Below are 12,232 nucleotides of genomic sequence, written 5' to 3' on the forward strand. Positions count from 1 at the left end.
ACAAAATCTTATGTTATACTTAATGAAAGTATAAATGAACTCCAAGTGCTAGTGAATCTATCATTTTGATGGGATACGCATTCTACGAAACTAATTTCAGCGATCGAACCGTCAAACTTGTTTATATATGCTTCGAGATCGCATACGCCAAAAGTCGCAAAAAATAAACATTCAGAAATCAAGTAACGGGACAAAACTTTTCGACGGTTATAAACGAAAAATTACGATTTAACGGTTATTTTAACTTCGATTTTGGTGATTTTTTATAGCTACACTCCTTGACCCTATATGAATACAAAGAATGAATTCAATCTTCAATTTAAAATATTTACACTAGTGGATACAACAAAATTTTATGTTATACTTAATGAAAGTATAAATAAACTCTAAGTGTTAGTGAATCTATCGTTTTGATGGGATACGCATTCTACGAAACTAATTTCAAAGATCTAACTGTTAAACTTGTTTATATATACTTCGAGATCGCATACGCCAAAAATCACAAAAAATAAACATTCAAAAATCAAGTAACGAGACAAAACTTTTCGACGGTTATAAACAAAAAATTACGATTTAACGGTTATTTTAACTCCAATTTTGATGATTTTTTACAGCTACACTCATTGACCCTATATGAATACAATGAATGAATTCGATCTTCAATTTAAAATATTTACACCAGTGGATACCATAAAATCTTATGTTATACTTAATGAAAGTGTAAATAAACTTTAAGTGTTAGTGAATCTATCGTTTTGATGGGATACGCATCATACGAAACTAATTTCCACGATCCAACTGTCAAACTTGTTTATATATGCTTCGAGATCGCATACGCCAAAAATTGAAAAAAAAACATTCAGAGATCAAGTAACGAGACAAAACTTTTCGACGGTTATAAACTGAAAAATTGCGATTTAATGGTTATTTTAACTCCGATTTTGATGATTTTTTACAGCTACACTCCTTGATCCTATATGAATACAATAAACTAATTTGATTGTCAATTTAAAATATTTACAGAAGTGGATACCACAAAATCTTATGTCATAATGATTGATAAAAATTGAGGATTTTGTATAAGGAGTAACATGCAAGCTTTGAATTCCATTGGCAAGGTTTAAACTTTTGAGAAAGGCTTCATAACCTTGAAAACAAAAACTCCTTCATTTTGCATATCCTTGTACATTTAACATTTTGTAATAGAGTAGTAGTGTATGAATGTTTGTTTATTAGGCTCTTATTTTCGAGTGTAGATGTAGTACTTAAACGACAAATGTGTTTTAATGTTTTGAAGTAATATTTATGTGGCAATGTGTGGTATGTGCAAATTTAAGAAAAAAAATTATATTTTTCTTAATGGGTCATAACGGGTCGTCTGTTAACGACCCGTTAAGATAATGGGTGAGACACGACAAGATCCGTTAAGATAATAGGCGTTACACGAAAACGATAGACGCGATCCATTTGCCAAGCCTAGTTGCATGTCACCTCATAAACTCATCCTTAAGAAAGATGAAAGAGAGGAAGAAGAAAACATGGGGGATAACATATAAAGACCATCAATCTATCGCTTACAACCGACACCGGGTTTCAAAATTAAAAAAAAATAAAATCTATGTCGCTCAGAACCGATGCAGGCTTAAAAATATTTAAAAACAATAATTAGTGTCAGATCGAAACGACATCAATACTTTATGTCTCTTAAAAGTGACACTATTTTTTTTAAAGCGACACCATTATTTAAAAATTATTAAATGTATGTCGGTTATAAGCGACATTAAATGTTTACGTCGGTTAAAAGCGACATAGACAGGTTATGACGCTTACAAGCGACAGTAAATCCGACGTCATTAGGTGTCGCAAATGTCTTGTATGCCACTATATTATATTAAAGCAACATCACCCAGTGACACAATAAATCTATTTTGTAGTAGTGAGGGTTTGAAAACTTTGAGTTTTAACGATAATGACAAAATAAAGGGTAAAGTAAATAGTACCAGGATTGACTTTTTAGTGTAAAAATGTGATTTTTCGTTAAAGTTCCTTATGAAAAATGTGGTAAGAGTAGTATTTTTTTGTTATATTATTGATGTAATTTAATTCGATTATTTATATATTTATAGTTCGTTGATATATTGTGATAAAATATGTTTTTTTTTTGGGAGTTTTATTGAAACATTCATGTTACTGTTCATTTTTAACGAAAAACCACATTTTTACCTTTCTCTAGTATTGTTCACTACATCTTTATTTATCATTTTTCATCGCAACTAAATTTTTTTTTCCAACTTTTCGTTAGTTATTTATTTATTTTTGTCAAAGTGATAAAAGATGCTTGGTGTTTACAGTTTTTGTTGTCGTAGAAAACTTGTTAGGAAAATAAGTGACAAAATTATAACACAAAACTATCGATGATTTTGTGTCACACTGAACACTACAGAATCGTGACTTTTGGCTTAACTTTTTAAGCAGTAGACACGTAGGCCATGAAAGCGATTGACTCTCAGTTAATTAGAGTCACGGGAATAAAATGTCTCATAGAGTTATAGACTCCCGGATTGTATATTAAAAAGGGAAAGTAATGAAAAAGTTTGAAAATTTTGAGTTTTAAGAATAAAGATAGAATAAAGGGTGAAATGAATAGTATCAAGATTGATTTTTTAGTGTAAAAATATGATTTTTCGTTAAAATAAACAGTACCGATAATTTTTTTTTGTTAAAGTTCCCTATTAAAAATAGACAAAGGAAAATTTGTTTCTATCTTTTTTTTTTTTTTTTTTTTTTTTAAGGGATTAGTTGGTGGATTTGCCACACAAGTCACCTTTTTATAGTTGTGAAGATTCACAGATACATTTTGTTTTTTCCGACCACTATTTTGTGATTTACCCACTCTAGAAATTGAATCCAAAATATGTTGTGTGAAATACGGGTCTAAAATTCATTCCCAATCACTTGACTTTTTTTTAATATTTTTTTTTCTGTTTCCGCTAGCATACAGACAAAATCCTCCACCTAACAAAGTTATATATTCCTAACTGCCCTCCTCCATTGCATGCATGCCATCACTCGTCACTTGTGGAGTGCAACTGTGTCAGTCAGTCAAAGAGAAGTTAAATCAATGGTCACCATGCGCCCTCAGTGCCTCCTCCTTCTTGTTGCCCTCATCCTTCCTCTGGCCGCCGCCACCAGCACAGTCCAGATCGGCGGTTGGAAGCCCATTGAGGACGTCAGCAACCCCGTGGTGCGAGAGGCCGCAGAGTTCGCTGTGTCGGAGTACAACACGAAGCAAGCAAAGGCTCAGAACAAGTTGGTGTTTGAGACGGTGCTCCGGGGTGAGACGCAACTCGTTGCGGGCACGAACTATAAGCTTGTCATTTCGGCCAAAAATGAGTCGTCGGTGGCAAATCCCACCAGGGTCATCGGCACCGCTGCCGCAAATAATTATGAGGTCTTCGTCTATGACAGGGAGCATCACAAGGAATTGGTCTACTTTCATCGTTCGAAAAAAAACTAACTAGTTTTAAAGATTGCTTGAAGTTTATCACCCTTTATATATTATTATAAGGGTATCAATAATTAGAGCAATTTGAATGGTTGATCTTCAATCCTTATTTTTCTTGAATTAAAGAAAAAGTGACTCGTCGTGCCAAGATTGCCAAAGATGGATATCCTCGAATAATATGGCTATTCTCGAATACCATATTTTTGTACCACATTTTCATACAATCTTAGGTGACATTTGATGTGGACAACCACATAATTTGAATTAATAAGATTTTTTAATTTAGCTCATTATTTAATAAACTAATAATTAAAAAAAACTAGTTAATTAAATGATGATTGTGGTATACGAGGAATCTTTCTCCTTCATTTCCTTGGGTTTTGCAAATTTTTTAATGATATGGTTGTCCACATCAGATGTCACCTAAGATGGGATAGAAATATGGTATAAAAAAATGGTATGAATAATATTACTCTCCAAACAATTAATTATATCCTATTTTTATGTAAATGAAAAACAAGGAAAAAGAAGTTTGTTTTTCCCATACGTGTAATGCATACACAGCCAAAAATGATTCCTTATTAGTTTTTTAATTTTATTTCTCCTATTTCTACAAGCATACAGACAAATCCTTTACCCAACAACGTCCATACATCCAACCATGCCATCCTCCATCGCAGCATGCCCATCACTTCACTCGTCCCTTGTGGACTTTATGTTGTCAGTCACGAAAAATTTTAATCGACGGCCACGATGCGCCCAAAGTGCCTCCTCGTTCTCGTCGTCGTCGTCATCATCCTTCCTCTGGCTGCCGCCCGTATCACAACCCTTGTCGGCGGTTGGAAGCTCATCGTGGCCATAGATGAGCAAAGTATGCATTATGTATTGCTAATGTTTCAGGCCGCCTAACATCAATCTGATTATTGTTCTCATCCAGGATGCTTTGTAATTGTGATTTCAATCAATGTGTCGGTTATTCCTAAAAAAAGTAAAGAGTCACAAATGAAGAAAAATATCAAAACAAATTAGTAATTAGACCATGCCGTAAATATATCAAGAAAGCAATGGCGAAAGAAATCCCTGCACGAGCCAATATGGACAGTAATATCCAGGATAGCACAAGTCAATACCTAACCTTCCATATATGCCAAACCCTTTACCTTCCTGCCCGTTATGCACATCCAAACCTATATTATCTTGCCATCCCCCATTGCAGCTCATCAGTCATCAATTGTCATTCGTGGAGTGGAGCCAGTCGAAGAAACTTAAACAAATTAAAGAAAGCAACGGTCACGATGCGCCCTCACTGCCTCCTCATCCTCGCCCTCGTCCTCCTTCCTTTGGTGGCCGCTGCCGCGGACCGACGGGGCCTTATAACCGGCGGTTGGGAGCCCATAAAGAACATCAGCGACCCCCATGTGAAAGAGATTGCAGAGTTTGCGGTATCGGAGTACAACAAGCAAGCCCAAGGCCAGAACAAGTTGGCGTTTGAGAGGGTCGTCCGGGGCGACAGCCAGGTGGTGGCGGGCATCAACTACCGGCTTGTCATTTCCGCTAAGAACAAGTCCGTGGCTGATCCCGATGTTGCCACTCCCGCGGACTACGAGGGTATTGTGTGGGAGAAGGCTTGGGAGCATTTTAAGCAGTTGATGTCATTTCATCGATTGTCAAAGCCCAACTAGGTTTCGGAGAATATGATCATCTTATATTTTAATTGTTGTGTTTATGCAATCATGTACTCTGGACTATAGTTTGCTTGAAGTTTATCATCTTTCATTATAATAAATAAATCGAGGGAATAATTGATCTTCAATTCTTAATTTTCTTGATTCTTTTTTGGCTTTGTCATATATGTATTCTTGGTGAATTGGGTTCTAAAATTATCATGAAGACCACACACACAACATCAGTGTTGAAGATTTGACCCAACCCAAGCAAATTCTTTAATTAAATTTGCTTTCACACATTTTGTAATTTTTTGGATGTCTTAACGCCCCTAATTACTTGTTTGTTAACTACAAATTCGATGCATATTAATAAAAAATATAAGTATTGATGTCTTGATTACTATTGTCAATTATTTACTCATATATAACAATAATAACAAAAAGTTTAGTAATACATAAAAAAACAGTTTACCTACCACCACGTATAAGAATATTATTTGTATAAATTTAAATTGAGAATCTACAAATTATGGGAAAATTGTTTACCCACATATTTCAAATACGCGGTCTTAGCAAGTCAACTTTCAAAATGTAATTTCAACATAGGAAATAAATTCATGTTTAGCAATTAATTAAATAGGAAAAACAATTTTGGAACTGTTATAATCGCCTCAATCTGGATAAAAGCGGAAATGGATCATTAGAAAGGAAAGTGTTTTAACGCCATAATAACACCACCACAAAATTCAAGAACGAAATTCACTATAAATTCTATTGCACTCTCAATGCGTCTCTTCATTCCAAAAAATGACCAGATTATATAGTATCCTGGCAATTGCAACACTGATCTTTTGCCTCCTCTTTCCTCCCTTGGTCACAGCCCAAGGCGGTGATTGGCAGCCGATCAAGAACATCAGCGACGCATATGTGAAAGAGGTCGCAGAGTTTGCTGTCAACGAGTACAACAAAATAGAGAAGAAGAAATTGGCATTTCAGAACGTCTTTCAGGGTCGGATGAAGTTTATCGATGCACTTAACATTCACTATTGGCTTCCCATTGCGGTCAGAGATGAGGAGTCGCCTACCCTCACGTCAAATTATGTGACTATTGTGTGGGATAATGTGGAACATTCGATAAAGGAGTTATTGGTCTTTCGTGAAGTTAGTAGGTAAAAGAAATTGGATGATTTCATAATATGTTTCTAGTCTTGTAAACCATCCTCTACAAATCTCACGTAGAGCCTTCTGCCTCTTCTTTAGGATTCAGTATTTCAGCGGTATTAGGGTTTTTTGTTTCTCTGGTTATTTTTTTGTTTTGAGCTCTGTTTTAGTTTGATTTGGAGGTCCATCTCTCTATGTTGAGTTAATGTTGTAATTTGCTGGTTTGATAATAAGTTTACCTTTGTCTGAAGAGGAAAAAAAAAAAGTGAAATTGATGATTTCATAAATGGTTATTTTATATGTCCTTGCACTTTTGTTTTGGGAACCTTTACCTTATCGCTCTAACACCAACCTCACATTCCTTAGAATCTCATACTGTATACCTTCAACAAATTGACATAAAAAAAAGAATATCCCTCCAACAAATCAAAGATAGAAATGAAAGGAGGATATCTAATCTAACGGCTTATTTGTAAATGTTTTTAAAATTACTAAACATGATTTTGGTGAAAAAGTTTTTCAAATCAAACTTTTAGTAAAAATTTAAGTGAATCATTAAAAAATATTTGAAGTGTTTTCTACAAGAAACACATATTTAGTACTTCTTTTAAAAAGCACTTTTGAAATACAAAATCAATTTCATCAAAAACACTTTTAGTCATTTTAAATATATTTTCAAACATTATGGAAATGGATCATCTCCGGATCTCTTCTTCTTAATCCACCATATCAGAGAATCTGTAACGTTGAAATTTGATCAAACAGCTGAAGTTATTATAACTTTTAACGTGGACCCTTGTTATCAAATTTGAACGATACAATTTCCCATTTGATGAATTAAAAAAAAAGAATCCGGATATGATCATTTTTCCTTTAATATAACTAGGTATGGACCTAAGATTTTCTATCTTGTTTCATGCAGCCTATAAAAATTAGGGAAATTATGCTTTTGTCCTTTTCCGTGCAGATGCCCCCACCAAAGAGCCTCTCTGCCAATCTGTTTATCCAGAATCCATTGAAGTAACGGCCACCCGTCTGTGGGATAAGGATTTACCCAATCCGCAGGATAAATTTTTACATTATTATTTTCGATCTTCTTAAAAATAAACAAAATGATTTTAACAGAAAATAAATATAAATTAAAAAAATTTAATTATGCATTCCCCACTAATAAAAGAGAATTAGTAGATTGATCGGTGAGAGGCTAAATTGGGTTGGGAGTAATTTGGGGAAAGGGAAAAACACGATTAAGGAACCGTCAGAACTAACCTAAACTCCACGACCGACCCAAACAAAAATTGGAATCTGTACATCTAACCAAGGTGGGGAGCAGCGGAGAGCCTCCTCCAGCCTTCTTCTGACGGACCCGAGGCTTTCTGCTCAGCCACCACCGCAACCGCCGCAGCGGCATCGACAGCAAAACCACCATCAGCAGGATAAACTGCCCCGTCGCAGCCAAAGCGCCAACAGCAACAAGATGAAGGGGCTGTTCAAGTCCAAGCCCAGAACCCCCGCCGACATAGTTCGGCAGACCCGAGATCTCCTCGTCTATGCTCAGCGCGCTCCCGATTCTCGTGAAAGCAAACGCGAGGAAAAAGTACCTATTTTCCTTCCGTTATTGATTCTGTCAATCAAAATCGATTCAATTCCATCCGATTGAAATTTTGATCATATTCTTCCTTGCTTCTATATTCTATTATCTGAAAACATTGAGAAAATTGGGATCGGTTCAAGATCAAAGTTTATATTTTTGAAGTTTTTTGTTCGTACGGATTTCATTGAAATTGGCGATTTTGAAATCTGAAATTGTTAAATTAGTTTGTGAATTCTTCAGTTTAATTAGTTTTTTCAAATGCAAATTGTGATCGTTCATTCTAGTTACTTCTTCTTCGATAGTGTTTTGTGTTTGTATGTCTTGGGCATCGAAGTTTATTTGTGTTGGGGTTTTGTGAATGAGCAGATGTCAGAGCTCTGTAAAAACATCAGGGAGCTGAAGTCGATTCTCTATGGAAATAGCGAGTCTGAACCCGTCTCAGAAGCATGTGCGCAGTTGACTCAGGAGTTTTTTAAAGAGAACACACTTCGACTTCTTATTACATGTCTTCCGAAATTGAACTTGGAGGTAAGCTTTCGATGCCTTTGTTCCTTCACTTTATATTGTTTTGTCTGCCTTTTGTTGAATCCTTATGTTGAATCTCTTGTTCTCCATTCTCGGTTTACTTTGCGCAGGCTCGAAAAGATGCCACTCAAGTGGTTGCAAACTTGCAGAGGCAACAAGTTCAGTCTAAGCTGATTGCATGTGATTACTTGGTAGCGAACATTGATTTGATGGATATTTTGATCCAAGGGTAAGCCACTATTGCCAAGTACCTTGGACACTTACTGTTATTATGTTGCACTGTTCCTTTTTGTTTCTTACACTCGTTATTGATAGCATATGTCTAGTATGTTTGGTTCACGTCAATGTGCAATGATTCTTTGAACCTTTTCATAAACAAGCTGATTCATTAAAGTCTTTAATGCTTTGGGGTTCTGAGTTACATTTTCAAATTTTTTTTGCGGCTCAATATGTTGAAAACACGTCAATTATTATGTTCTTTGTAAATGACTCTTCAAGTTAGAAAATGGTCTTGATCTCTGTTCTTTTTTTTTCAAAATTTGTATTCTTGAATTATATGAAAAAGGGTTGAAGGTGGGGTGTTTCAAAAAGTATATCGTCTTATATTGATTATATTATTATTAGGCATCTCATTGTTAAAGTCCTCATTTTGTAGATATGGAAACACTGACATGGCTCTACATTATGGTGCAATGTTGAGGGAGTGCATACGTCACCAAAGTGTTGCAAGGTGAGCAAACTGAATCTGGCTCATTTGTTAAATTTCAATTTGACTATGTGCAAGATGTTATTAAGAAGTGGGATCTGAGGTTGTTTATCATTTGTATCATTTAGTGGCTAAAACTCATTGCTTTTGTTCACCTCAGTTGTATATCAACTATTTTCGTACGTAATTGCTTATTGAACTGATCTGTTTTGTTTGCAGATATGTTTTGGAATCACAACACATGAAGAAGTTTTTTGATTATATACAGCTCCCCAATTTTGATATTGCTGCAGATGCTGCTGCAACTTTTAAGGTTGAGTTAGTCTCACAGTATGGTCATGTGTTTGTTTTCATAAAAATTAACACTTTTAGAGTTTAATGAACATTGTTGCATGCCTTTGGATAAACTAAACACTCAAAATGATTCATGATTCATTTGTTGTTTAGCCAATAATGCTTTGACCTTCATGCATGTGGGAATATTGAATACACTGTCTGCTTCCCTGTATGATAGTAGATTTTTCCAATAGTGCAATTATGGTCAACAATGTTCCTATCTGAAACCTCAAAGCCTGATACAGATTTTGTGTGGTTTGCTGATCTATATAGAGCAATTTTTTTAATTTCTTTTTCATTATAAATATTTCTTGTTCTTAAAGCCATTTATTCGACTCATGTACTTGTCTGGTTGCAGTTGTACTAGAATCATTCTGATTTTTGTAACATCTCTCTGTAGGAACTCTTGACGAGGCACAAATCCACTGTAGCAGATTTTCTTTCCAAGAACTATGATTGGGTGAGGGTTACTTTCTATGGAACACATGCATGTGAGCAGTAAGAAACATGCATCAACAGTTACTGAATATTTCCATTAGAATTACTTCAAGTGAAGAAAATAAGAACTGGAAAAGAGGCATACAAGTATTATATGCAAATTAACCGAAACTTGATATTTCTATCTTTATGACAGTTTTTTGCGGAGTATAACTCAAAGCTACTGGAATCCTCCAATTATATTACCAGACGACAAGCTGTCAAGGTATGATAAATATTTGACCACAAATAACTCTCGTAAAGAGTATATTGCATGACCTTGATGTGCTTGTTGAAGTACCTCGTATACTCTTGTTTCATCACATTTTTGAAATAGGCTGCATGCTTTGGACGTTTTTGAAATAGGCTACATGCTTCTTGTGACGTTTGCTGAGATGCTCTTATGATGTTTGCTGAAGATGCTTGTTTATTAATTACAGTTGTTAGGAGATATTTTGTTGGATCGGTCAAACTCAGCTGTGATGACTCGATATGTGAGCTCAAGGGACAACTTGAGGATCCTTATGAATCTTCTCAGAGTATGATATACCTCCTTTATTGATTATTGCTGATTTCCATGAACTTCCCCCTCCCCTCTTGTTCCAGGCCATTGAATAGTATGATATGCTTTTACTTGCATAATATGTTTTAGTGCAAGCCTTTGAAATTACCATTTGCTTTGCATTTGGTATACCTATTTCTTACATGCACAATATGTATTAGTGCAAGCCTTTGAAATTACAATTTGCGTTGCATTTGGTATACCTAGTTCTTACATGCATAATTTTGGGGTTTCTATCTGCAGGAATCAAGCAAGAGCATTCAGATTGAAGCATTTCATGTCTTCAAGGTTTGATTACCAAAATTTGATTTGTTAATGTTCAGGGTTACTCTTTAGCTCTTCTCGTTAATATGTTTTAGTTTTTGCAGTTGTTTGCTGCTAATCAAAATAAACCCGCCGACATTGTGAGCATACTTGTTGCCAATAGAAGCAAGCTTTTACGGCTGTTTGCTGATTTTAAGATAGATAAAGGTAGGTGCGAGTTTTTATTTAGAGTTTGTTGTTAGTAGTTTGGCACTTTGGTTACATTTTTTCAAATGTTTTGTTGCAGAGGATGAACAATTTGAGGCAGACAAAGCTCAAGTAGTGAGAGAAATAGCTGCCATGGAACCCAAAGACTCATGAAGGAACTTGTCTTGCATGTGGAATGTTGAGTTTCTTGTTCTATTTGTGAGTTTTAGAGTTTTCATGGTTCTTTGTGTTTGTTTGACGCTATTTAATTTTTTGAAGGAGCCTCATCCCCCTTGTTCCTTGTTCATGTGTAGTTTCTAAATTATACTTTTGTAAAAGGTAGATAAATAAATTGGTAAAATGTTTGATGTTGCTGTACTTGGGTGATGCAAATGTTTAAAACGGTTGAGCAGCACGCATGCTTGTAATGTATTCAAATTGGCCCCAAGTGTCGCACTAGTGCCATATTATTTAATGGACGCATACCTTGCGCATAGTTGGCTTCTAGACCGACCGAAGAAGAGACTCGCGTTTGAACTTTTCATAAACATTGCGTGTTCAATTCCGCAGTTAATCTAAAAACAGATTAGAGGTTCCTCATGATCAAAGCATCGTATCATTTTCTCCCGATGAGAATAGAATGGTCATTTTCTGGTGTCTGATTTGGGAATAGGGTTTCTCAAGGTGGCACTGGCACTGGCACGCACTTGCTCCACATTCCAATCATATGATGTTCTTAACCACAAGCTGGTGGCATAATGGTAAATAGTGGATTACGATGCTTTCTTAAAACTAAAAACTAAAGGTCCCGAGTTCAAAACCTATTGGTGGTGTGAAAGTCAGATTGTGGTTAAAGAAAGTTAAAATACATCTGTAAGTCTTCTCGATCCTTAAAAAAAAAAGGATACCCTTGACTTGTTATCCAAAAAAATCATATGCTGTCCTTACGAGAAATATGAACAATGAACATCGAACACAGCATATTGGCATATTCTACGAATCTGCCCCATCAAATGACTATACTTACCTAACCATAAGGAATACGGCATATTTACTCTATCGCCTTTTTCTAAATTTCACTTAAAAATAAAAATAATTATCAATTCACTTTGGACCTGGCCCTGTGATATATTCACACGTCTCACGACACGAACTGGGTCAACATGACTTTTGAAAAACGACAAGATTCGATAGATCTTTGAGCGCAATAGAGTACTTAAACCTAGTATCCTCGTGGTAATCAGGAGAG

At 35.4% G+C, this 12,232-nt stretch overlaps 4 protein-coding genes across 4 annotated transcripts; all 4 read left to right on the plus strand.

The window, feature by feature from the left end:
• Positions 1–2,631: 2,631 nt before the first annotated feature.
• LOC103943674 (cysteine proteinase inhibitor 1-like) lies at positions 2,632–3,608 on the plus strand. Its single transcript, XM_009354047.3, has one exon. The coding sequence runs from the start codon at positions 3,056–3,058 to the stop codon at positions 3,515–3,517; it is 462 nt and encodes a 153-aa protein (XP_009352322.2). The 5' UTR covers positions 2,632–3,055; the 3' UTR covers positions 3,518–3,608.
• Positions 3,609–4,232: 624 nt separating this feature from the next.
• LOC103943585 (cysteine proteinase inhibitor 1) lies at positions 4,233–5,318 on the plus strand. Its single transcript, XM_009353934.3, has one exon. It carries the CDS (start codon positions 4,570–4,572, stop codon positions 5,185–5,187), a length of 618 nt encoding a protein of 205 aa, XP_009352209.2. The 5' UTR covers positions 4,233–4,569; the 3' UTR covers positions 5,188–5,318.
• A 661-nt stretch (positions 5,319–5,979) lies between these two features.
• On the plus strand, positions 5,980–6,345 carry LOC103943844 (cysteine proteinase inhibitor 5-like). Its single transcript, XM_009354207.2, has one exon. It carries the CDS (start codon positions 5,980–5,982, stop codon positions 6,343–6,345), a length of 366 nt encoding a protein of 121 aa, XP_009352482.2.
• Positions 6,346–7,626: 1,281 nt separating this feature from the next.
• Positions 7,627–11,431, plus strand: LOC103943482 (putative MO25-like protein At5g47540). The gene is made up of 11 exons (XM_009353828.3): positions 7,627–7,930; positions 8,294–8,455; positions 8,563–8,681; positions 9,108–9,182; positions 9,378–9,471; positions 9,895–9,954; positions 10,129–10,197; positions 10,412–10,510; positions 10,777–10,821; positions 10,902–11,004; positions 11,084–11,431. Exons 1-11 carry the CDS (start codon positions 7,811–7,813, stop codon positions 11,155–11,157), a joined length of 1,020 nt encoding a protein of 339 aa, XP_009352103.1. The 5' UTR covers positions 7,627–7,810; the 3' UTR covers positions 11,158–11,431.
• Positions 11,432–12,232: the final 801 nt, after the last annotated feature.

This window comes from the organism of the source record quoted next, unplaced genomic scaffold (assembly GCF_019419815.1).
Source record: "Pyrus x bretschneideri cultivar Hongxiangsu unplaced genomic scaffold, Pyrus_bretschneideri_v1 Contig19, whole genome shotgun sequence".
Taxonomy (NCBI): Eukaryota; Viridiplantae; Streptophyta; class Magnoliopsida; order Rosales; family Rosaceae; genus Pyrus; species Pyrus x bretschneideri.